We start from the raw sequence: 26,535 nt of genomic DNA, 5'->3' as shown, positions 1-26,535 counted from the left end.
ATAAAATAAAATCAATCGTGCTATTATGTGATTAAACAAATGTGATCAGGTTATAAAACAAAGGCAATCGTGCTATCATGTGATTAAACAAATATGATCGGGTGATAAAACAAAGTCGATCGTGCTATTATGTGATTAAACAAATGTGATCGGGTGATAAAACAAAATCAATCGTGCTATTATGTGATTAAACAAGTGTGATCAGGTTATAAAACAAAGTCGATCGTGCTATTATGTGATTAAACAAATGTGGTCGGGTGATAAAACAAAGATGATCGTGCTATCATGTGATAAAACAAATGTGATCGGGTGATAAATCAGAGTCGATCGTGCTATTATGTGATTAAACAAATGTGATCGGGTGATAAAACAAAATCGATCGTGCTATTATGTGATAAAACAAATGTGATCGGGTGATAAAACAAAGTCGATCGTGCTATTATGTGATTTAACAAATGTGATCGGGTGATAAAACAAAATCAATCGTACTTTTATGTGATTAAACAAATGTGATCAGGTTATAAAACAAAGGCAATCGTGCTATCATGTGATTAAACAAATATGATCGGGTGATGAAAGAAAGACGATCGTGCTATCGTGCGATTAAACAAATGTGATCGAGTATTTAACAAATTTGGTCTGATGCTAAAGACAAAGACAATAAAACAAAGTCGATCGTGCTATTATGTGATTAAACAAATGTGATCGGGTGATAAAACCAAATCGATCGTGCTATTATGTGATTAAACAAATGTGATTGGGTGATAAAACAAAGTCGATCGTGCTATTATGTGATTAAACAAATGTGATCAGGTTATAAAACAAAGGCAATCGTGCTATCATGTGATTAAACAAATATGATCGGGTGATAAAACAAAGTCGATCGTGCTATTATGTGATTAAACAAATGTGATCGGGTGATAAAACAAAATCAATCGTGCTATTATGTGATTAAACAAGTGTGATCAGGTTATAAAACAAAGTCGATCGTGCTATTATGTGATTAAACAAATGTGGTCGGGTGATAAAACAAAGATGATCGTGCTATCATGTGATAAAACAAATGTGATCGGGTGATAAATCAGAGTCGATCGTGCTATTATGTGATTAAACAAATGTGATCGGGTGATAAAACAAAATCGATCGTGCTATTATGTGATAAAACAAATGTGATCGGGTGATAAAACAAAGTCGATCGTGCTATTATGTGATTTAACAAATGTGATCGGGTGATAAAACAAAATCAATCGTACTTTTATGTGATTAAACAAATGTGATCGGGTTATAAAACAAAGGCAATCGTGCTATCATGTGATTAAACAAATATGATCGGGTGATGAAAGAAAGACGATCGTGCTATCGTGCGATTAAACAAATGTGATCGAGTATTTAACAAATTTGGTCTGATGCTAAAGACAAAGACAATAAAACAAAGTCGATCGTGCTATTATGTGATTAAACAAATGTGATCGGGTGATAAAACCAAATCGATCGTGCTATTATGTGATTAAACAAATGTGATTGGGTGATAAAACAAAGTCGATCGTGCTATTATGTGATTAAACAAATGTGACAGGGTGATAAAACAAAGTCGATACTGCTATTATGTGATTAAACAAATGTGATCGGGTGATAAAACAAAATCGATCGTGCTATTATGTGATTAAACAAATGTGATCGGGTGATAAAACAAAGTCGATCGTGCTATTATGTGATTAAACAAATGTGATCGGATGATAAAACAAAATCAATCGTGCTATTATGTGATTAAACAAATGTGATCGGGTGATAAAACAAAGTCGATCGTGCTATTATGTGATTAAACAAATGTGATCGGGTGATAAAACAAAATCAATCGTGCTATTATGTGATTAAACAAATGTGATCAGGTTATAAAACAAAGGCAATCGTGCTATCATGTGATTAAACAAATATGATCGGGTGATAAAACAAAGTCGATCGTGCTATCATGTGATTAAACAAATGTGATCAGGTGATAAAACAAAGGCGATCGTGCTATCGTGTGATTAAACAAATGTGATCGGGTAATGAAATAAATTTGGTCATGTGCTAAAACAAAGGCGACCATGTGAATCAACAATCAATGACAAAAGTAATAAGACAGTAAAACAAATGTGACTTTAAACATGTAATTGGGTGAAAAAAAACAGATGTGTTCATGCTATCTTGTGATTAAATAATGTGATCGAGTGCATGATCAAACAAAAGTGATCGTGTTATCATGTGATTAAACGACTGTGATCGGGTAATAAAAAAAATGTGGTCTAGTGCTAAAAACAAAGGCGACCATGTGATTCAACAAAAACAATAACGAATGTGATAAAACAATAAAACAAATATGATTGGATGATAAAAACAAATGTGTTCGTGCTATCGTGTGATTTAACAAATATGATCGGGTGATAAAAACAAAGACGATCGTGCTATCATGGGATTTAACAACTGTGCTCGGGTTAAAGAACAAATTTGGTCTGGTGCTAAAAACAAAGGCGACCATGTGACTCGACAAAAGCAGTGACGAATGTGCAAGACAATAAAACAAAAGTGCTAGTGATATCATGTGATTAAACAAATGTGATCGGGTGATAAAACAATGGCGATCATGCTATCATGTGATTAAACAAATGTGATCAGGTAATAAAACAAATTTGGTCTGGTGCTTAAAACAAAGACAATAAAACAAAAGTGCTTGTGCTATCATGTGATTAAACAAATGTGATCTGGTGATAAAACTGAGGCGCTCGGGCTATCCGGCATGTGATTAATTAAATGTGATCGGGTTATAAAACAAATTTGGTCTGCTGCTTAAAGCAAAGGCGACCATGTGATTCAACAAAACCAATGACGAAGGTGTAAGACAATAAAACAAAAGTGCTCGTGCTATCATTTGATTAAACAAATGTTATCGGTTGTAAAACAAATTTGATCTAGCTGTGCTTTTCATTTTATTTTTACTTGTTATGTGTTGTATCATTTAGAAAATGGCATTACAATTTAAGAAAGTAAGTTGCAGACAAAAACATAAAACTGACCTGTGATGTAGAATCTTTATTTTTTATTAGTGGGCCTATATTTGTTTTATTCTTTCCTTCACAATAGAAAAAAGATGTTCGGAAAAGCTTTCTATCCCAGCTTCCCCATAGTTGACTTTTTTCAACAAATGCTGATTGATCATATCAGTTCTATTAAGGTAGATTAACTGTATACCGGCATCTTGGATTTAAAAAAAGTAGTACACAATCGAGACAGATAAGCTTCTTCTTTTGTGGATCTTTACATGATGTATGTAGAACAGTTCCACCATCAATAATAAAAACACTATACACTATTTACACAAGGAATAATTAATGTTTGGCTTCACAGGTTTTTTCAACACTTTACCATTAGAGCATTCAGCAATTAATGTGTAAGACTGTTTATTTGAATAAAGAAAAATAAGTAATTTATTGCATTATCTATAGGCTGTTTTAACAAATACCAAATATTTGTTTTTGTTCGAATCAAGTTTGTTTGGCCTTTACACAGTGACTTTTTGATCCGAGCGACACTGATGAGACTTTTGTTTGACCTATAATGGTTTACTTTTACAAATTGTAACTTGGATGGAGAGTTGTCTCATTGGCACTCATACCACATCTTCTTATATCTATAAAACGTGCGTCTGGCGTTCAAAATTTTAATATGGATATATGTGAAAAGTTTATTTTCAACTAAGCCATTTAATGGGAGATAACTCTAATGGTAAAATATTTATTAAGGAATGTTTATAATTTTTTACTTGTAGCAATATTCACAAAAGTGTTTTTCCATGAATAATTTATGCAAAATAGAAATTTTGCACGACTTGTAGCTTGAAAAATATCACGATGACCAATGCTTTTAATATATTTTTGAAAGTATGATAAAATCTACATTTTGCTATAGTATAAGTAAAATCCACCTCAGGAAACCGATGTATTTTTTTATGCGAAAGTTTGATTATCTCCCTTTACAGCAAATCTCCTAATATTCAATCACGTGATCATCATTTCCTAAAATAGACATTTTCGTCACAACAAAAACATTATTTGTCATTCTAGAAAACACGTATATTGTCTACTTTCGCGACAAAGGTAATTATAACTGATTTTAACAAAACATATGAACACAACATAATGTAAATCGGGTTTTATAACACGAAACTAGAATGAACATTAAGATATTCTTTTTTTTTTCTGTCATGTTGGAAAAAATGTGTTGACACATTGACCTATTTGTTGCCAGCTGTTCAGCCATTTGTAGAAAAAGTAAACATTCCTTTTCCATGAAATTTATTTTGCAAAGAAAGACAATAACTTAAGATCACATGTGTTGCAACAGTAGCATGTTTTGATATTTGCCAAGAAAGAGATGCAATTTGGAACAGATTATGATGATAGAAATTTAACATTTATAAACATTATGCTGGAAAAGAATCATACAAACATTAATCATTATATAAAGACAGGAGTCCATTTTAGAATAATTTCTTTGTTTCTGATATAACAATTTTATGCATTTTGGAAACCAGTTCTCCCCAGGTCAAACTGTTTCCCTTAACCTATTTAAAGCAAGTGGAATCAGCATGGGTTATTAGACATGTTCAGGTTCTGACAAATTAATGTTTGGTGTTTACAAGTAGATTACACATTTGTGATTGATTGATTGGGTTTTCATTTACCCTGAGCAAAAGGCTACATTGTTTTATTTATTGCAAAAGTTAAGAATTAACTTGATAAAGAATAAAATATAAATTTATGTACATAATCGGGGATCTCCATGGATGAAAATTTAACGATGGAGGAACTTTCAACATGACAAAACCCGCATCTACGGTGTGGCGTCATCGTAAGGAATGGTGAACAGGCTGATATATTGCTTATTAGTCCCCTACAAACGAAGTCTAAGGGAACTTAAGATTGGCACTCCGTCCGTCTGTCTGTCCATCTGTCAGTCCAGCAAATCAGTTTTCCAGACTTTTTTGTCTTCGTGCTTGAAGATATTGATTTGATATTTGGTTTATTGATTTATCATGACAAATTCAGGTCAAGTTCAATTTTCACTATTTTAGCTTTTCTCTTTGTTCAGTTAAAGCCCTTTCCCTAGAATTAAATTTTTGATGAAATACTTATTAATAAGTAGATTTCTGTTCAAAGGGAAATAACAAATTTTTTAGAAGACAAAATGGCATTTTAGTTTTTTTTCCTTAAAAAAAAGGCTTTTCTTTGGTAAATTGTTTGAAGAATTTAGTGGTAGGTTTGTTTGTCATTCTTGAAGGTATTGATTTGATAATTAGTATATAGTTTTATGACAAGTTACAGATCAAGTTGGTATTTTGTTCCAGTCTGATAATTTTGTGCAGAGTTATGGTCTTTAGACATAGAAAATTCACTTAAATAATCAGTTTTCAACAGTTTATTTCGTCATGTTTGAAGATTTTGACTTGATATTTTTATGTAGTTTACACCATGACAAGTTATAGATCAAGTAAGAATTTTGTTCCTTTACAATGAATTTGTAAATGGTAGGGGACTATGTATTGCCATGCAATACTCACAGAATGCTTGTATTTATTTCATTATAGAATAACCATTATTAACTATTATCATTAATTGTCATTTGTAACAATTCCAATGCCAAGCCGGCATGGCTCCCCCTTTGTCAAGAATGACCACAAGTTGTCCTTAAGGTTCCCAAGTCGTTTTCTTGCTATTTTGGTAATGAATAGGGCTTCAAATTCGGGGGAGGGATCTTTTTTTCACTGTCAAATTCAGAAGTCATGAACCCACATTGACTATTTGCAGCATCAACAAGAAGAAGTTTCGTACCCATTTTGTAAAACACTGAAGAAAGATTTGGAGGGCAAACGTTTACATGTACAACTAAAAAGGTTTTAATGACTTTAAACAGCAAATGTCATAGTAATATACTATGCAACATGCATCTTTCTGTTCTGAATGTAAACTGGAAAACCGGATGTATCAATTTGATTGTAAACTACAAAATGAATTAGGAATTACAATACGAAATTTCTTCAGATTGTAAACATGGTAAAGTGATTCAACATTATCGATAATTGCTGTACCTGTGTTATTTGGCATGAAATTAAGGTCTGTTTTACGTTTTATTTTGTACTCGTTTAAACAGGAGGATGCTGATTGTGTAAGTCTATATAGAAGCATGTGTTCTACTTGTTACATTTGTTTTCTTTGTAACTGGATTTACAATTTTTTTTTTTTATCTAAATTTTCATTAGCATTTGCTGGAACGTAATAAAATAATGCAATCAATCGTCTATCTTGCTAAAGTGTTCTCCTATCAGGTGTGTCGATCTACCTGTACAAGTGATTAGCGATCTTTAGCTGGATATCCTGCAGGGCTTTAAAACTGTTATCAGGAGGACCCTTTGGATAATATTACTAAAAGCCCAAGGGTTATGCAATTACATGCAATTGAATATAATTGCTAACAAAAATAGCGGCGGCTAGAGAAAAGAAAACAAAATTTGACAATGGCGGGGATCATTTGACAATGGCGGAAGATAATTTAACGGTGGCGGAAGATATTTTAAATCATAAAACACAAAACAGGTCATGGAGATCCCTGCATAATTATCACATCAAAACATGGCCCTTATAAGTTACAAGAGGGCAATTATTCGTAATGCATTTGCCATTGGATACCATTGGTGTTCCATATTTAATTTCTCGAAGACTACACAAACTAGAAAAATGGGTAGCAGTACTAGTTCCTCTTTCCAATAATGTCAGTAAAAGTTGATTTAAAATGCAATGGAAAAAACATCTATTTATTTTTGCTACATGGGAAAAGCATTTTTATTTTATTGCTGCTTTGTACATAAATTTAAAATATTTTCTAAGTGTTTAAAATAAAATATGAATTTACTTTTTGGACTTTTTATACCTAAATGAATAAGCTTTGAATAAATATAATTCTGATTTCCATTTTGGGTTTAAAAACTTGCAGGTAAAATGTGAACAAATAATTGCACTCTTGTAACCTGACATACAATTTGTCCTACATATTTGTTGCTTCCCTTTGCAAAAAGTTCAAAATATGACTTACGGGGAAACAAAGATCATTAAGTTATTTTTTGGAAAAATTGGAACTATTCTTTCCTAAGGCACTGGCCTCCCACACAAGAAGTAGCACAGTTTAGCTATTAAATGTACAAAATGAATACACATTGAAATACAGTTCCCTATAATTCTCATGTCTGTGTACATTTGCACATATGAATTGTGAAAAATTTGGGTTATATCTTAGGATCAGTTCATTGAAGTATGTATTTCTTCAAGTTTTGTCAATTTGCAGGCTATTCATGTCATTTAAATTAGGTAAGAGTAATGATACAATACAAGTATGATTGACAACTGCCATGATCAGTGAACAATCAGAGACAAGGTGGGGTCTTAATTATAATGTCCCACCTCTTTAAATGCCAATCATATTGACCAAATTACTAATCATCCTTAGTCTTACATAATAAAATGGACCCTTCATTATACATCTCAATACACAAATACTTGACCTCATAATTGAATACACAAATGTTTATATATTGAATTGATAGATTTATTCATTGCCTATTACTTTTGATCTACACTACATAAAGTAAATCTATAAATTATGTCTGAAAGATCAAGGATTAAGGATTCACAAGATCTTTTTTTTTTCCAAAAGAAAAGACCAAATATGAAATCTAGATATAAAAAATGTATTCAAGTAAGGTCTAAATTTTCCTTATAAATCTGTGCAATCCTCATCTGTAATTTATCAATAATTAAGGTTTAACTGGTAAAACTTTACCTTATCAGTGATTGGCTTGAAACTGTGAGTAAAATTTCAAAACTCTTAACCTGAGCAATCTGATATTTTTTTTTAGTTTCTTCGGGAAATTCTTCCCCATCAAATGTCTTTAAACAGTATTTGTCATTTGAATACAGGAAGTGTATTTTTGCAATTAAGAATTAATCCCCATTTCAATAGAAGAATTTTTTTTATTTTTTTATGTTACAAAAGTACTTTTTCAATGATGTTTTCTGGAAAATATTAAATGAAACATTGAATTAAAATACACTTTACAACTTTTAATTTTCAGTGCCAAACAATCAGAATTGTTTTCAAAACCAATAAGCAATTCTTAGAGGGGAAAAATAGTATACCTATGTTTCAACTTACAAAATGCTCCCTAAAAAACCTTTTTAGATTAATTTTTGGAGACAATATAGAAATATAGATCTTAGTTTCAAGTCTGTTGGTCCCATGTCCTTCTAAATGTACTAGGATATTGAAGGAATCTTTGTTTGATCATTTCTTCTGTTTCTAAAGATAAAACATAAAGTGCTTAGACCTGCAGTTATACAATTGTCAGCAATAGTGCTACATGTATATTAATGTTATTTTATTGTCCACAGCATACCTTATATATTATTCAAACTACTCATCCAATCTTTCCATGAGTGATTTCCATCACTTTGATTAATTTAACTGTTTGATGATAAAATCATGAAAATTAAATTTGTTTTTATGTCTTCCATAATAATTAACTGAAAAAGCCAAAGGCTTCAATAAAAAAAATTCTCTACCTAAAACAGAAAAAAATTGTACTCCAAGTCATTGGTATTTATTCACTTAATTTGCATAATTTATCACTTCTCAAACATAACATGCAGAACAAGTTTTTTTCTGAGCATTTTATTCCTATTTTCTTTGAAAAAATGGCATCACAAAAAAACTTTTATGCAACTTCTAATTTTCAATGCAACACAAACGTGTTTCCAAGAATTTTTGAGGTAGTACATGTAGAAACACACATATGACATTTTAAAGCTCAAAACTAAATTGCTGTTAAACCAAAGCCTGATATTTTAATAACCATGAAAACCACTAAAACTGGTATCCAAGGAAACATAATGAATCCACAGTATCCTAGAACGTATATTGTTCTGAAAAATTCACAAGATTCACAGATAATTTGTTTACTAGAACAAGTCAGTTTGATTGTTTTCTGTTAGTTGAATCTCTTTCAACTGGTCCTCAAGTAAAATAATTCAGTGTATAAATAAATAGAGCTACAACTAATACATGTACTTTTGTTCTATTATGTACAATTGTACATGTGTTCCCTTCTTAAAACAGAAATAGGCAAATATACATGTATGTACAGGAAAACTGAAATCTGTTAAATCAATATAAAAATAAGGAGATGTGGTGTGATTGCAAATGAGACAAATATTCACCAGAGATGGAACGATGATGATGTCAGCAACTAAATGCCAACGAAAGTCTTTTCCGTCTTTTATGTCAACCTATGAAAAACATGTTTTGTAATGCACGGCCACCCCCTGTTCAGAGTACATGTACCTTTGACCAGATTCAGACTACATGTTGTACCATAAATTCAGAAATTTTTGCATGCATTAAATTGATTATTGTAATTTTTGAACAGTGGACTAGGTAGAACTATAAATGATGTAAATAGCACATAATTATAAATACTGTATATAAAACTATTAAATTTTAGCACCCCATCACACTATGTAAATATTTGTTAAATGTTAAACCTATATCCCAAATGGGAGTGCTCCGATATATAATGGAGATTCATACCTGTACAGAACAGATAGGACACAAATAAGAGACTAATTACCTATTACCATTTCAGAAAATGCTGCATACAAATAATTCTATCAAAAGTGAAAAGACAAGTTTTTTTTTAGCGAAACCTATTCCACAGAAATTCTCAAAAATAAAAACATTGCAAAAATTTCTGAATAATTCTATGATGTTAATGTTGTACTTACTTTTAGTAAATAATACAATGTTAATAATAGTGAATTACAATGAGCTTTTGCATTTTTTGCTTTCAGATAAATAATGAGATTTGGTATGGATGATGAGCCTGATGTAGACAAAAATGATCAAAGTAAGTATAAAATATGCCTAGTACACTGTCTTAAATGACATTGTCACACACAATTTGTGTACAAACACTTACAAGAACTTTCACAAATGTACAACATGTACACTACTAACCAATTGAAATTCAAGTACATGCATGACATGTGTATGATCTAATCCTTAGGCCATATCAACTTATTGTTGATTCTCATTCCTCTGTGTTATTGTGACCAAAAAAATTTGTTTGAATATTCTGGAGTATTTCTATTGTTAGGAATCAATGAAAACTGCCCAAACTTAAATTACATTTAAATAAAAATAACCTCAATTCTGTTTTTATCTGTGAAAATTTCACTGCTGAATTCTGATTTCAAACTATCATAATCAATATTTTGTTTCTCCCTTATGGAAGCGTGGACAATAAGTAATGCTGGTCAAAACAGCTGTGAATTCAATTGAAGTACATATACAAAATTTTTTTATATAATTTATGCTTACAAATTATTTTTTTAATGATGATTCTACAAATAAGCAATATTCATTATAAAACCCCCTAAACCTAAAAAAAAAAGGATTGGCAGAATTTTTACCATCAAATGAAATGCATTCACGACACAATAAAATATCAGTTTTTTATGTTATCAGTTCTAAGACTGTTTGCTAATGTTTGAATTATTTACATTGTATTATTAAAACTGTAAATTTACAAATATAAATAAAGGTAATGTGTTCTTGTATAATATTCAAATATATAATTATCTGTTATTCTGTTAGCTTGTTTGTATTTTGTTTATCAATTGATAAGATAAGTCATGTATGATTAAAATACTTCTTTATGTAACAGGTTCGAAATTTAGTGACATCACTTTGGTTACCAAAAACTGTAGTATTGATTTCCTTTATAAAAATAAGTACAATGTAGTTTTGTTTCATTTTCACACAATTTCCTTGAATTTGAAAGACTCCATAAGGTTGAACTGATTTACATAAATAGACTCTAAATCATAGATTTATTGTTTCATTGGGGTGAATTTATGAGTTTTGTGTAACAAGTTTAGGAAGATATTTTATATTTACATCTTTACATGTTCTATTAAACTTCCAATTTGTAATTTGATCAAAAATTTTGTTTAAAAGGTAATCAATATAGCACTTTTTTTTAAACGTAATATAATGATAAATATTGCAGCATAATAAATAATTTTGGTCTGTTTGATTTCTTTTGCACTCAGATAGTTCCGTAGATAAGATTATGTAATGTCTTGAATAGTCTCTATACAAATGCATGAATAAGTTCACAGTTATGTGTACATTGAATGTTTACTACGTATGTAAGTGTTTAAATAACTATTATTACTTCCTTGTTTAAATATTGGACATGAAATAACATTATTGAAGGACTTTTGAACTTTCCAGGAATTTCTGGGATATATATAATTAACAGGTACATTTGTATATATATATTTTCTCCTTTGTAAAGGTGTGTTGGTGTCTTTATCATGTTTATTTAAGTTTTAAGTTTTCAGCAAAGTAGGTTTTATTTTAAACCATGAATTTTTGTTGTTCAAAATTTGAAGAAAAAAATGTCAGTTCTAAGAATGAAACAGAAAGTGAAAGTCAACTTTGATAATTTACAGTGCTGTTACACAAAAAAAAACTATAGTTGTAAATTTTTTGCCCCAAGATTTTGTATATAACTTTGAAAGTAGTAGTAGGGCCTTCATATATGTTTTATCATAAAATAAGTTTGAAACAAGTTCCCTCCCAGTCGATCAGGTTATAAGTTTTTATTGCTATACAAAAACATGTTCAGTGTATGCTTTTCAGATTAGAATGTAGATTATTTCATTGATAAAGTTTAGCTTTCTTATGATTGTTATGGACTCTTGTTTAACATAAAGCTTGTAGTCTGTTTTGTTTTCAGGGTTGGGAGGGACTATGCATGTAGCAGCCTAATTTAAAAAGAGAAGTCAGATTGATATATTTATATACCTGTTATGCCTTAAATTTAAAATCCTGATTTTTACCTAAAAATACCAAAAGAAGCCTACACAAATTGATGAGTCCAAAGTAACTATTCTATAAAGTCATGGAACAATAGATCAGTATTGGTATGGTCATCTCACAGGTTAATTGATAATCTTCTTATTTTTAAGACATCAAATTTTCGAATAAGATCCAAAGCAAGTGAATGTAATGTACACACAAGGTGGCTCAATAAAAGGAGATGTAGTTTTGAGTGATTCACTGTGAAACAGGTTTACAACTGTCAAAATATTTTCTATGGAATATTCAGCAACATTTCAGAGTGAATCAAATCACCTACAATCAACAGTTATTTACTGTGACAGGTCACCACCCACTGGCACCCAGGGTGATTTTGAACTGAATCATCATTTGTGTTCTTTATATTGATAAAGGATAACTATTTCAATGTATTTACAAATAATCATTTCAGAAAAAGCTTCTTTTGAATATTATGCTTTGTAGGCTATATGTGTTCAGTTGTTTTAATAATTTAAGTAATTGTCTGATTTACAGAAAACATGGAAGAAGTAAACACAGACACACAAGAAGAGGAAGCTGCTGCCAGCTCAACAGGGGAGACAACCAACAAAAGAAAAGAATTTGCTATGGTTATTTTTCACAACATTCCTGAAACATACCCAGCAGATGCTCACATTGAATGTGGCTATACAATAACATCTGACCTTACACCAAGTAGAAGTGACTGGATTGGATTGTACAAAGTTGGTTGGTTGTCAACGAGAGATTATATTTACTACGACTGGGTCAACATACCATCTAATTATGAAGCTGGAAAGGATGCAGAAGGACATATACTGTTTCCCTGTATGTTCACAACATTTAAGCATTATTTTAATTTTATTAGTTTTACGGTACTTGCAAAACTTTATAAATACAAATGTTCAATTAAAGATTCTCAAAAGAGATTTACTAAAAAAAAATACAGTTTTATAAATGAAATCTATTCCTCTCTTCTGTCTTATGTTAATTTTAATATTGAATTGAGTATAGATTAAAATAATACTTTCTACATGTTATATTTATGGAGAAAAAATAATAAGTCACAACAGCTAATAAAAAACTGATGAATTTATATTTAAACTCAATACTGTGACAGTTGTTTAAGTCATGGTTTAATTATTTTTCCATAGATTTTATAATAAAATCAAAACAAGAAATTTTAAGTCCATTGGATATTCTTTTGATTTGTTAGTACAGAATCTAAAAACATAAATTATGATTTTGCTATTATAAACCAAAAGTTTGTTTTCATATATGAGTCAAAGTACTTTCACACTATTAAAGTGTAACTTTTGACCAACAGTTTTATACATGTTAGTTAACCCACCCAAAAAGTAAGAATATCCTTACCATTTCACAATCACCTAAAAACTGTTCATAGAAAAGTACCACAAATAGAATGTATTCTTTGGACTCCATGGGTCTGTGGTTCTTCCTAATGCCACAAACATCTTATCAGTAGAATTGATACCAGGGGTTCTATCAAATGTACTGTAGAAAAGAGCAATACTTGCATTTATACAATATGAAAAAAAACATGATTTATATGTTTGGCTTTTGAGTAATTTTAAACTCCCTCAGGAGTAATACTTATTATATTGAGTAGTATTACAAATGTAATTAAACCTATTTATTATTAATATTGCATAATTAACGAGAAGCTTATATTTATATATTGTAGATTAATTATGTATAAACAGACATGCATTCTGTGAAAATTTAATTAATTTTCTACATAGTTTGATATAAAATTACCTCATTGTTTAGATGTATTGATAGAATAAGTTATTCTGTCATGGTACTTTGTATAAAAAGAATTATATCTTTCATTTTTTTCAACTAATTCAAATTGCTGAAATATTTTGAGACACTGATGTTTATCCAGTGTTAACTCAAAGTATGTTGCCTTATTTTACAGTTTGACAAAAAGTAAAAGTAAGGAAGAAATATATATTAAAGTTCTCACTAATTTTAAGTACATAAATATCAGTATCCTACAGTAAAATGGAAATCTGATAAATCAGCTATGTTTTTTTGTTGGCCAACACTAAGGTTTTATTTTTGTTTTATGATTTAACATCAGAACCTTAAATTGGATAAATGCTAAGTAGGCTTAATCATTGTGGAGAAACATGCAATTGTCAAAAAACAAGGGAATCTTTTAAAAAAAATATGAATTGCATGCCTTATATTACACAAAAGCGGTAAATGTTTAATAATGTATGAACTTTATGATGAAAACTGTATTTCAAAGCTAGATTAAATACTAATTATGTAAACATTCTTCAATCTTTCAGCTCATAAACTGCCCAATGATGATGGAGAATTCTACCAGTTCTGTTACGTAACAAGTTCTGGACAGATCAGAGGAGCCAGTACACCATTCCAGTTCAGAAGGCCAAGTGCTGATGATTTTCTTGAGATTGAAGATGAAGAAACTGAAATGCTGGTTATTAGATCAAAGACAGTCGTAATGGCAGAAAATATCAGTAAGCTAGAATCGGAGAAAACTGCTTTGTTACAGGTATACAACATATTGTAAATTCACAATTTTGTGCATGCATTCATTATTGTAATTGTTGAACAATGGATACAAATACGATATTAACTATTGTGCTTTCAGGAAATGTTGCATAGAAATAAAGCTATACAAATTTTAATACAAGTTTTTAATTTTGTGAAACCTATCCTGTCTTGATTTCCTAATCTGATTCTCATTTCTAACAATTCTGAATTTACAGTTTTGGATTCTAAAGATTTCTTTAGGACTTTTTTAAATGTTGCCAAGGAAAGAAGAACTGTTTTAGTCTTTTATTTAATTATATTTGTCTTTTTGATTTGATGAATTCATTTACTAGTATAGGACAGGTTGATATTGAAAATGAAAAGTTGTTTCAGTATTTACAGTGAGATTGTCATTAAAATCATGAAAATATTTGTTAGATTTGTTTGTCTGTAAAAGTCTGTATATGTTGATGTTACCCTGCATATGTGTTCTTTGTACATTTGTTGATGTTACCCTGCATATGTGTTCTTTGTACATTTGTTGATGTTACCCTGCATATGTGTTCTTTGTACATTTGTTGATGTTACCCTGCATATGTGTTCTTTGTACATTTGTTGATGTTACCCTGCATATGTGCTCTTTGTACATTTGTTGATGTTACCCTGCATATGTGTTCTTTGTATATTTGTTAAGATGAGATAGTATCTGAGAAACTTCCTTGAGTTGAAATACCATAGATAAATTATGTATTCCTATTGTCCACGTCAGCATCAATGATATTGGCCAATGAAATCGTCATGTTCTAGCTCTACTCCACTGAAAAAAACTTTCCCAATCGAGTAGCTTGAAATGGAAAATGATCACTTACAAAAAAAATCAAAGCAAATATTTTGAAAATAGCCATAAATGTATTTTATTGTATCCCAGTAATTATATTTAAAATTTTATAGATGCAGCACGACCTTGAACTGGAAAGAGATGAACTTGTAAACAAACTGTATTCACTGGACCAGAACCTTCAGGAAGTGGTGCAGGAAAACAAACATTTATCTGACCAAGTTAATGTTGACAAGCAGACGATTGTACAACTACAACAGGAAGCTAAGGACCTAATCATGGTCAGAGATGAAGTTCAGCAAAAGGCTGATACAGTGAAAAGGGTAAGATGGTGTTTTATACTGTGGATTCATAATTATTTATGGGGAACTAATTTTCTTGGATTTCATGGGTAAAGGCGACCCACAAATTTAAGTGATAAACAAAACACAAATTCCCTATAGGCATGTAATGTTTGTATAAAAAGTTGAAAAATGAATCTAAAGTAATATATCTTTTTATTGATTTATAAAAGTAGAACCATCTACCTGGTTTGAAAAATATTTGAATATAGTACAATTTCATAGATTCATTCATTCATTATTTCTTTTTTATTTAACTTTTGAAAACCATGAAAAATAATGTAAGTGATTGTAGCAAACATGATTTTAAATGAAAATGCTTGGTTAAATTTCAAATAAAGTTTCATTGAATTATTTGCATTTACATGTACATGTAAATGAAATTTTCTGTTTAGAAAGTATAAGTGTACTGGTAATTTTTACCTGAATTACATGTTCCAACATCTTTTAAATTCTAGAAAAACTAGTCTCTTATATTCAATTCTAATCTTAGGACCAGTTTAGCAATGACACAGTTTTTTTAAGGTATGAAATTTTAGTTAACTTCAGTTGAATTGACATCAAACATTTTTGAAAGTTTTCTTTGTTTATGCAATTAAATTTGTTAATTTAATCTTTCGGTAACCATTATTCTCTTATGATTTTCATATCTGCAAATACTTTGACGTGATTGGTACTTGGCTAACTCTTTGGTGGACCATGTTGCCGGAGTTAATTTTGTAAACACTCTGTTAATCAGCTGAGTTTCTAGAAAAAAGGGTTTAAACCTATAACAATGCAGTCGAAATTCATTTAATGGTTTAAAATTTCATGTTTTTTTTTAACCATAGAATCCCTGAATAGTAATACTTTCATGCTATTAGACTAATTGAATATACTGTTGTTTTTATTTCAAAGACAAGAATTTATATGTTTATACTCCATACTGTTATTTCTATAGGACAGAGAATCAATACAAGACAAAGTCAACAGATTAGATGATGAGATAAATAAGCTGAAAGAACATGATAAAAGATTACAGAATGAGAAAGATAATTTGGAAGGGGAAAATCTCAAACTGAAACAAGGAATAGATATGTACAAGGTAATAGAAATCAAATGTAATCTTGAAATTTTTCAAGGAAATATTTGATTAATATCATAGTAAACTTGGGAAGGAAGTCTCATGAAATTTTTTATTATGCATATTTTTTTGTATTGTTTTTTTTTATGCCACACCTTCTATAGTAGAGGAATATTATGTTTTTCTGGTTTAGGTGTCTGTCTGTCTGATATTCTGTGATCGGTTTTGACCAAAATTTCCTGAACATAGAAATAGTGGGACACAGGATATGGTGTCCTATGGATACAGAATATTGTTTTGGTCATGGTTTAGTGATTTAAAAGTAATGATCTCATTCATCCATATGTAATCGTAAATGTATGGTTAGCTTGAGTTTGAATTGTAAAGTGGTGATTTGTTTTCCATTATTCTCTGTATCAATTTTTTCCCCATTTTGTTGCATAGAATTATCTGTAACAATTTTACCGTCTTATTTTAGCAACATTTTACAAAACAAGAGGGAATGGATAAGGAGTCAGCACGTCAGATTGAAGATTTAGAAATAAAACTTGCCAAACAGGAGAGCCTTGTTGAACACCTGAAGTCAAAACTAGACAGTACAAAAGCAGAATTAGAACAAACCAAGTTGTTGCTACATCGACAGGAAGAAATATCTTCTTCAGATAAAGTAAGAGGGTTATGACATTCTTTTTCAAACAGGTGGCCGAGTGGTCTAAGTAGTCGAACTACTGTATTACTATCCTGTCAACACTGAGGTTGTGAGTTGGAATCCTGCACATGGCAGGTGCCCTCAACTCCAATGTTGATTGACTAGGAGTGTCAGTTTTCCTACCAAAGGTGATGGTGATAAATTCATAATAGTGCTAATCACTTTAGGTCTAACATTTATTCCCTCAACATTTTGCAAGTTTGCTTTGTTGAATAGTAAGTTCTTTAAACAATTTGAATCAAACTATACATAGCATATATCAATTGATCTTGTAATTGATTGATGGCTGCTTGATATCCAGCAGCAAATACTACATATATATTCTTCCGATCAATCACTTGTTTATATGACATGAAGATTTCCTGCTTTGAACCAGATCAACACACTGAGACAGATTTTGAACATGCTAGCTCACAAGTAATCTGTCCTAAGTTAGACATATCACCCTGTTTTGACTCCTAGCTAATCAATCATTGCTCTTAATCCTAAATGCTGTACTGTCACTGTGGTCTAGTGGATGCATGCTTGCCTTGAGTGCTAGAGGTTCTTGGTTTGAGCTGAAGCCTGGTCAAACCAAAGACTTGAAAGTTGGTAATTTATGCTTCTGTGTAAAGCATGTAGCATTTAAGAGTAAGCGCAAAGGCTGGTACGCTTGGGATCAAAATAATGGTATAGTTATTGAGACAGGTCTTCCTGTAAATAAGCATGTTTAATTCCTGGCTTAGCATATCATTCTTGTTCAAATAAAATTGAGAATGGAAATGGGGAATGTGTCAAGGAGACAACAACCCAACCGCAGAGCAGAAAACAGATGAAGGCCACCAATGGGTCTCAAAGCAGAGTTCATATATCAGTTAGAATATTGCACAAAAAATATACTTATAGAACGGGTGAGTTTTGTCATATTTGTTGCCTTCATTTTTGCTGAATTTTGAATTTAGTAGGTGATTTCATAAATTAACCTATATTGAATGTATGAAAGAAATTTCTAACAACCTATGAGGCAAAAATTGGGGAAGCTCAGTTTCAAGAACAATTTTTATGCCCCCACCGTAGCAAAGGGGGCATTAAGTTTTACCCTTGTCCGTCTGTACGTCCCAAAGTTGGTTTCCGTTCTCTAACTTTATTTTGCCTCAACCAAATGTTATAAAACTTATACGCAATGCTTATTACCACAAAACACAGATCAAGTTTGAATATTGGTGGCGTCACTTTAACCGTTCTAGAGTTATGCCCCTTTACAAATGGAAAAATTGCTGAATTTTTCGTTTACGTTCTCTGACTTAAGTTAACCTCAACCAAATGTTATAAAACTTATACACAATGCTAATCACCACAAAACACAGATCTAGTTCGAATGTAGGTTGCATCACTTTAACCATTCTGGAGTGATGCACCTTTACAAATGGAAAAATTGCTGAATTTTTCGTTTCTGTTCTTTAACTTTAGTTTGCCTCAACCAAATGTTATGAAACTTATACACAATGCTTATTACCACAAAATACAGATCAAGTTTAAATTTTGGTGGTGTCACTTTAACCTTTCTAGAGTTATGCCCCTTTACAAATGGAAAAATTGCTGAATTTTTCGTTTCCATTCTCTTACTTAGTTATCCTCAACCAAATATTATGAAACTTATACACAATGCTTATTACCACAAAACTCAGATCAAGTTCAAATTTGGGAAGCGTCACTTTTACCGTTCTTCAGTTATGTCCCTTTATAACTATATGATATGCAAGCGGGGGTATCATTTGTGTCCACATGTGGACACTATCCACATTTATTATAATTTATTTTTTGAATAAGAACCGTTACACTTTTTTATTTAAACTGGTTTCAAAAATCACAATGTAAGCCAATGCATATAATAATATTACGAAAATAAGATAACAAGAACGTAGTAAATTAGCTGATAAAGTGTTGTTAAATTCAATCTATTTTGGCTGGTATAATAAAAGTTGAATCAAGTTTTTAAATGAAACCAAACTGCTGACATGTTATTTTATTTTTTTTCTTATGTACATTTTCAATAGCTTTTAAATAAACCCAATTTGGTTATTTCATTGTTAAATATACCAAAATAAGAATATCTTATTAAAGTTGCCAGAAAATTACAACAAATTTTCAAACATTTCCAGTTTTGATCCTTGACAGCAAACATGTTTATTTTATGTGTTTTCAAAGTTCTAAATAAATGCAACATATCTAAGAATCACAAAAATGACAATATTATGATAAACTGTCTCCACCCCCCTTTCTCAAGTAATGTGTCTGTATTTTAGGAGAACATTGATTACTTGTCAGAAAAGATACAGAACTTAGAAGACAAATTGGCAGCTGCTGATAATGTCAAGGAGCTACTTCAGGATGAACTCACAACATTCAGGGAACATAATCAGAAAATGGCTAATGATTTACAGGTATTTATTTATATTCTAAAAGTAAGAGATCTAGATACAATAAGGCCTTTGCTGACATCAACGTAGTAATGTCAAGATCTCAAAATACAGTTTATTTTAGGTAGATAGGCAGAAACTGTGAAGGGTAAAAATGATCAGCAATACAAGAATTACAAAGAAGTGAAATAACCAAAACCATCAAACAGCTCTATAGGAGTTATTGCCCTTGAATGAAGATTTTCAACTTTATTTTTGTGTTTTTGCCTATTATGGGATATAGGAGTAGAACAGTAAACTGAATAAACTGCCCTGTAAAGGTGTATTTTTTAAACTTGAATTGTTTGAGTATATCTACTGTGTATCATGTGTATGTATTCCTAAATATATTATTTTTCAAAGTATAATAAGAACAATTGTTTATCTGCTTCATAACTAAATCAGAGTGAAAAAGAAACACATTTCATTTTCGTCCATTTTTATACGACCGCAAAAATTTTTTTGCGGTCGTATATTGGTATGACATTGTCGTCGTCGTCCGAAGACACATTGGTTTTCGCACTCTTACTTTAGTTTAAGTAAATGGATCTCTATGAAATTTTACCATAAGGTTCAATACCACAAAAGGAAGGTGGGGAGTGATTTTGGGGGTTATGGTACTAACAGTTAAGGAATTAGGGGCCAAAAATAAGCATTTTTGTAACTTCCAGACATAACTTGTGTGTTAGTGTATGGATCTCTCTGACATTGTACCACAATGTTCCATATCATAAAGGGAATGCTGGGATTGATTTTGGGGGTAATGGGTAAAATTATAGGAATTAGGGGCCAAAAAAGGGGCAAAAAACAAGCATTTTTCTAGTTTCATGATAATCACTTGTGTGTAAGTGTATGGATCTTTCTGAAATTGTACTACAAGGTTCCATATCACAAATGGACAGCTGGAATTGAGTTTGGGGGTAATTGCCCGGAACATTTAGGAATAAGGGGCCAAAAAAAAGCATTTTTCTAGTTTCTAGACAATAACTTGTGTTCAAGTGTATGGATCTGTCTGAAATTGTACTGCAAGGTACCATACCACAAAGGGAAGGCTGGGATTGATTTTGGGGGTAATTGCCTCAAAATTTGGGGAATTAGGGGCAAAAAAGGGGCAAAAAAACAAGCATTTTTCACAAAGGGAAAGCTGGGTTTGAGTTTGGGGGTAATTGCCCTAAACATTTAGGAATTTGGGGCCAAAAAGGGACCTAAAAACAAGCATTTTTCTAGTTTCCATACAATAATTTGTGTTCAAGTGTATGGATCTCTCTGAAATTGTACTGCAAGGTACCATACCACAAAGAGAAGGCTGGGATTGCGTTTGGGGGTGATGAATCATAAGGGGGTTCAAAAAATTTGGGGGAGGGATTTTTTTTATTTTAAATTTTCCATTTTAAATTGGTTATTTCTGATTTATATATAAAAGCAAATAATAATGATATGCTTTGAATAGGTAAATTAAACATTTTTAAGTTCTTAGACCACATTCATTCTGTGTCAGAAACCTATGCTGTGTCAAATATTTAATCACAATCCAAATTCAGTGCTGTATCAAGCTTGAATGTTGTGTCCATACTTGCCCCAACTGTTCAGTGTTCGACCTCTGCAGTCGTATCAAGCTGCATCCAGCAGAGCATTTTATTCTAGAAATTTGTCATCTTTTTAGATTTTGTTTCTTATTTCATATGTGGCACAACCCCTTGTTTTTGGTTGACAAATAAAGAATAAATTTAGTAAATTTAAAATATTTCAGCAAATATATTTAAGGCCAAAATTAAGAGTTAGTGAACCAACTCCTTTATTAGATAGCCAGACAACAAAGTGATCAGCAATGCAAGAATTATAAAATTGCCAATATGACTGAAACCATCAGGTGAATCCATGTAAGAGTTATTGCCCTTTAATTATGACTGTTTGTTTTTGGATATTTATCTTGAAAACAATATAAATGGATAGAGAGAAGCTGTTGATTATAAAATTGATAAACAATCAAAATGGGATGTACAAACTATTCCTTGTGGTCTTTGTGTTGTGATGACTTCTTACAGGAAGGACATTTGAATTTAGGAGGGGTTAGACAGGGGCTTGGAAGACTTTGTAGAAATGTTTATCCTGATTGTACTTTTAATTATTTGATCTCTTAAAAGTTAAAAAAATAATTCATATATAAATTTTTAAGGGAAAAGCAAAAATTTGTACACATGTGTTTGGTGTTCTTTAGGTCTGTAAGGAAGAGAATCATTCCCTGAAGCAGAAATTAAGTCAAGATCAAGATACCTTAGGATCACAAGTATACAACTTACAAATTCAGCTTAAAGAAAAAGCAACTGAAATCGAGGCCATACAAATCCAAGTTGAAGAAAAAGAAAAAAATTTGGCTTATGTGCAGTTGGTAAGTTTATTTTGTCATAAGTATGACTTGATTACAAATTATACAAAGTGTCTTCATATTTTGGTAGCCTGTAATGAGTAAGATGATATATTTGAACCATGTCTAAGTCAAGATGTTGACTCACAAATTAGTATTTACTACTTCTCAGCTAAGCATGCTGCTGCTGCATTTATAAGTAAGAGTAAAGACTTATCTATTCACAGTCATAATACTGTATTTTGGTTTGGTAAATTGTTTCTTTGTAAAGTAGCACCTCTCATGATATCTATGTTGTACATAGTGTATATTTAAATATCTTCACCTCTAAAACTGCTCAATGGTTTGAAACCGAAGTATATCTGATTCAACTGTAGGATGTCTTCTATTAACCAACATAGCCAACGTGGCTAAAACTAGAACATAGAGGGTTAACTGCAGTTATTGGCTAATAACTAAAAAACTATAACAATAAGAGAAATATAACAGGGTAAAATGGTCAGCATTATAAGCTCTATCTTTCTTTAGAACCTATGTTGGAGTTGTTGTCCCTGAAACGTTGGTTTTTGTCTTGCCTTGACATTGTAAGCAAGACTTAGATGTGCTATTAAGTAGTGGAGGAGGCATTTTTATACGACCGCAAAAAAATTTTGTGGTCGTATATTGGTATGACGTTGGCGTCGTCGTCGTCGTCGTCCGGCGTCGTCGTCCGAATACACATTGGTTTTCGCACTCTAACTTTAGTTTAAGTAAATGGATCTTTTTGAAATTTGACCATAAGGTTAAATACCACAAAAGGAAGGTTGGGATTGATTTTGGGGGTTATGGTACCAACAGTTAAGGAATTAGGGGCCAAAAAGGGGCCAAAAATGAGCATTTTCTAGTTTCCAGACAATAACTGTGGAACGGTGTATGGATCTCTCTGAAATTATACTACAAGTTTCCATACCACAAAGGGATAGTAAGATTTGCTTTGGGGGGTTATGGCTCAAACCGTTTAGGAATTAGGGGCAAAAAAGGGGGAAAAACAAGGTTGTCCTGGTTAATGGACAAATATTTTAGTACAAAACATAATTTAAAGCAGTGTAAGGGAGATAAATCAAATACATCATTGAAATTATCTCCCTTACACTGCTTTTAAATTATGTATAAAGTAATGGTTAATGAACAATAAAGATAATCTAAAACAGTGTAAGGGAGGTAATCCAAATACAACGTTTTGGTTACTTCCCTTACACTGCTTTTAAATTATGTTTAAAGAAATGCATATTTATAAAGGAAGACCAGTAAAAATATCTGCAAATGTTGCATCTTTTTTTTTTACAAAAAAATCCATATGAAAGATTTGACACTATATTTTTATTAATTCTATTATAAAATAGATTAAGTTAGCACTATGGTAAATTTAAATGGGTAATTATGGTTGCCAACTCCATTGGAAATTTGAATTGAGATTATGACCATATCTTGAGGGAAAGAATTTTTTGGGGGGAAAAAGGGGGGGGGGGATAAAAAAAATTGTGGGGGGCCAATTTTTTCTCATTTCAGATTTCAGAAATTAAAAAGAATTATTCTTCAAATATTATTTTTTTTTCAAATTTCAAATATTGAAAAATTTCAAGAAGTAATCTTTAATTGCACAGTATGGTCGCATTTGATTTGTAAAATCTTTGATCACATTTTTTATTTGTTATGCCGAATCTAACAGTGTATTTAGATTTTTAATTTTGGGTCCAGTTTTCAAATTGGTCTACATTAAGGTCCAAAGGGTCCAAAATTAAACTTAGTTTGATGTTAACAAAAATTGAATTCTTGGGGTTCTTTGATATGCTGAATCTAAACATGTGTTTAGATTTTTGATTATGGGCCCAGTTTTCAAGTTGGTCCAAGATAGGGTCCAGTATTTAAACTTTGTTTGATTTCAACAAAAATTGAATATATGGGGTTCTTTGATATGCTGAATCTAAACATGTATTTAGATTTTTGATTATGGGCCCAGTTTTCAAGTTGGTCCAAGTTGGGGTCCAAAATTAAACTTTTTTTGATTTCAACAAAAATTGAATATATGGGGTTCTTTGATATGCTGAATCTAACCATGAATTTAGATTTTTTATTTGTGGGCCCCGCTATCAAATTGGTTCATATTGAGGTCAAAAGGGTCCAAAATTAAACTTTGTTTGATTTCATCAAAAATTGAATTATTGGGGTTATTTGATATTCCAAATCTTACCTTGTATTTAGATTTTTAATTTCAAGTCCCGTTTTTTAAATTGGTCTACATTAAGGTCCAAAGGGTCCAAAATTAAACTTAGTTTGATTTTAGCAAAAATTGAATTCTTGGGGTTCTTTGATATGCTGAATCTAAACATGTGTTTAGATTTTTGATTATGGGCCCAGTTTTCAAGTTTGTCCAAGTTGGGGTCCAAAATTAAACTTTGTTTGATTTTAACAAAAATTGAATATATGGGGTTCTTTGATATGCTGAATCTAACCATGTATTTTGATTTTGGACATTGGACCATAATAGGTAAATTAAAAAAATTCAAGTTCTTAGACCACATTCTTTCTGTGTCAGAAACCTATGCTGTGTCAAATATTTAATTACAATCCAAATTCAGAACTGTATCAAGCTTGAATGTTGTGTCCATACTTGCCCCAACTGTTCAGGGTTCGACCTCTGCGGTCGTATCAAGCTGCGCCCCAGCGAAGCATTTTATTGATAATATATTATAATAATAAATTGAGTTTGTGTTAGTTTAAGGGAAACCACTAGTGGTAAGTCATATTTCCATGGAGGTTATTTGGCCCTGCACCTTCTTTCATAGTTCATTGACTTTGAATGTTAACATAGTTTACATGTTTTACAAGTATTGCCAGTTTAATTTCAACGTTTGTATTATACTATCAAAATAACATATACATGATAAAGGTGAGACATATCTCTATAGCATCATTTTATTATCAATTTTCACAGTTTATGGCTGTTAACAGGGATGCACATTATTGAACCTAGGTTAAAAGTTTAATTGAAAAAATGATCAGCATGTCAAGTTCAATCTACTTAGAAAATTATAGAAAATCTGACAACCTGTTTTGCAGGCGTTGCCCCTGAAATGTTGATGTTTTTGAATGTTTTTTGCAGTTTTATCTATTTTTTTTAAAATTTAAGGAGGTAGGTTAAATAAGTGAAGAGCAGTAATGACCAGCAACACAAAGATTAACTAGTTAGTGCATAAAAAAGTCATCTTTAGCAGACTGACATTTTTTAACAAGATGTGCCCCAGATTTTTTTTCTCTCTCAAGCTTGAAGACATTCACCCACTTTAGTTTAAACCTGACATTACATTTGACCTTTTTGTTAATAGCAAGTAGAGAAGTTACGAACAGATAATGCTGAGCTGGGAAACAAACTAGAAAAGGCTTCAGAAACCTGTATTGGAGGTTCAATGCAGTGTCTTGTTCTTGCCCAGTCAACACTAAAAGACAGATATTCCAAAATGGAACAGCACCTCTCACAATATCAGATTGAATCTACAAAGAAACAGGTTTGTGTAAATGTGATTATCAGTCGTCCCACTGTCTGTATCACTGTGCTCAGCTCTTAACAAAATTGCATATCACAGCTTTGTGACGTCAAATACGTTGACCCAGCCTTAATATTTTTGACCCAGACATATCAGCGACGTCATAATTTATGAACCGACGTGGATAAGTTTGAGACGAACTTATCAAGTCATCTTCTGGTTTGTTTGTGAAACAAAGAAAACACTTGTTTCTATTATGTGAAATACGCAAAAACAACCCAATAAATCGATTATCTGGTTGTCTGCATATTGATATTGTAGAATTTCAGCTGCTCGACACAATATGAAGCCTTTTTGAACTCGTTCGCTGCGCTCACTCGACAAAAAGCTTCATATTGTGACTCGCAGCTGATATTTTAACCATATCAATATGCAGACAACCTAATAATCGGTACTACCACCGAACATAATGATAAGAATTTGATACACCCTTTCTCACTTTGTTAGGAGTCAATGAAATCCCCTCAGGGTTTTAGCCTCCTTCAGGAGAACTATCTGTTCTTCTGTCCGTCAGTATTTCTGTCTGATAAGTTTTTATACGACCGCAAAAAAATTTTGTGGTCGTATATTGGTATGACGTTGGCGTCGTCGTCGTCGTCGTCGTCGTCTGGCGTCGTCGTCGTCGTCCGAATACATATTGGTTTTCGCACTCTAACTTTAGTTTAAGTGAATGGATCTTT

At 31.4% G+C, this 26,535-nt stretch overlaps 1 protein-coding gene across 4 annotated transcripts in view; it reads left to right on the top strand.

The window, feature by feature from the left end:
- Positions 1-4,044: 4,044 nt before the first annotated feature.
- LOC127729063 (tax1-binding protein 1 homolog B-like) overlaps positions 4,045-26,535 on the top strand; it is a 37,676-nt gene continuing 15,185 nt past the window's right edge. Inside the window, exons 1-10 of one of the 4 annotated variants that reach the window (XM_052236703.1) lie at positions 4,045-4,133; positions 9,933-9,988; positions 12,505-12,816; positions 14,310-14,536; positions 15,469-15,678; positions 16,637-16,780; positions 17,238-17,426; positions 19,754-19,891; positions 22,125-22,295; positions 25,637-25,816. In XM_052236703.1, coding sequence (XP_052092663.1) covers positions 9,940-9,988; positions 12,505-12,816; positions 14,310-14,536; positions 15,469-15,678; positions 16,637-16,780; positions 17,238-17,426; positions 19,754-19,891; positions 22,125-22,295; positions 25,637-25,816 — 1,620 coding nt within the window. In that variant the 5' untranslated portion in view covers positions 4,045-4,133; positions 9,933-9,939. The other 3 variants (XM_052236704.1, XM_052236705.1, XM_052236706.1) reach the window with 3 other exon arrangements.

The sequence above is a fragment of the Mytilus californianus genome, unplaced genomic scaffold, assembly GCF_021869535.1.
Source record: "Mytilus californianus isolate M0D057914Y unplaced genomic scaffold, xbMytCali1.0.p SCAF_2, whole genome shotgun sequence".
Classification (NCBI taxonomy): Eukaryota; Metazoa; Mollusca; class Bivalvia; order Mytilida; family Mytilidae; genus Mytilus; species Mytilus californianus.
The sequence above is the reverse complement of the archived record's forward strand: the minus strand, read 5'-3'. Positions and strand labels throughout refer to the sequence as shown.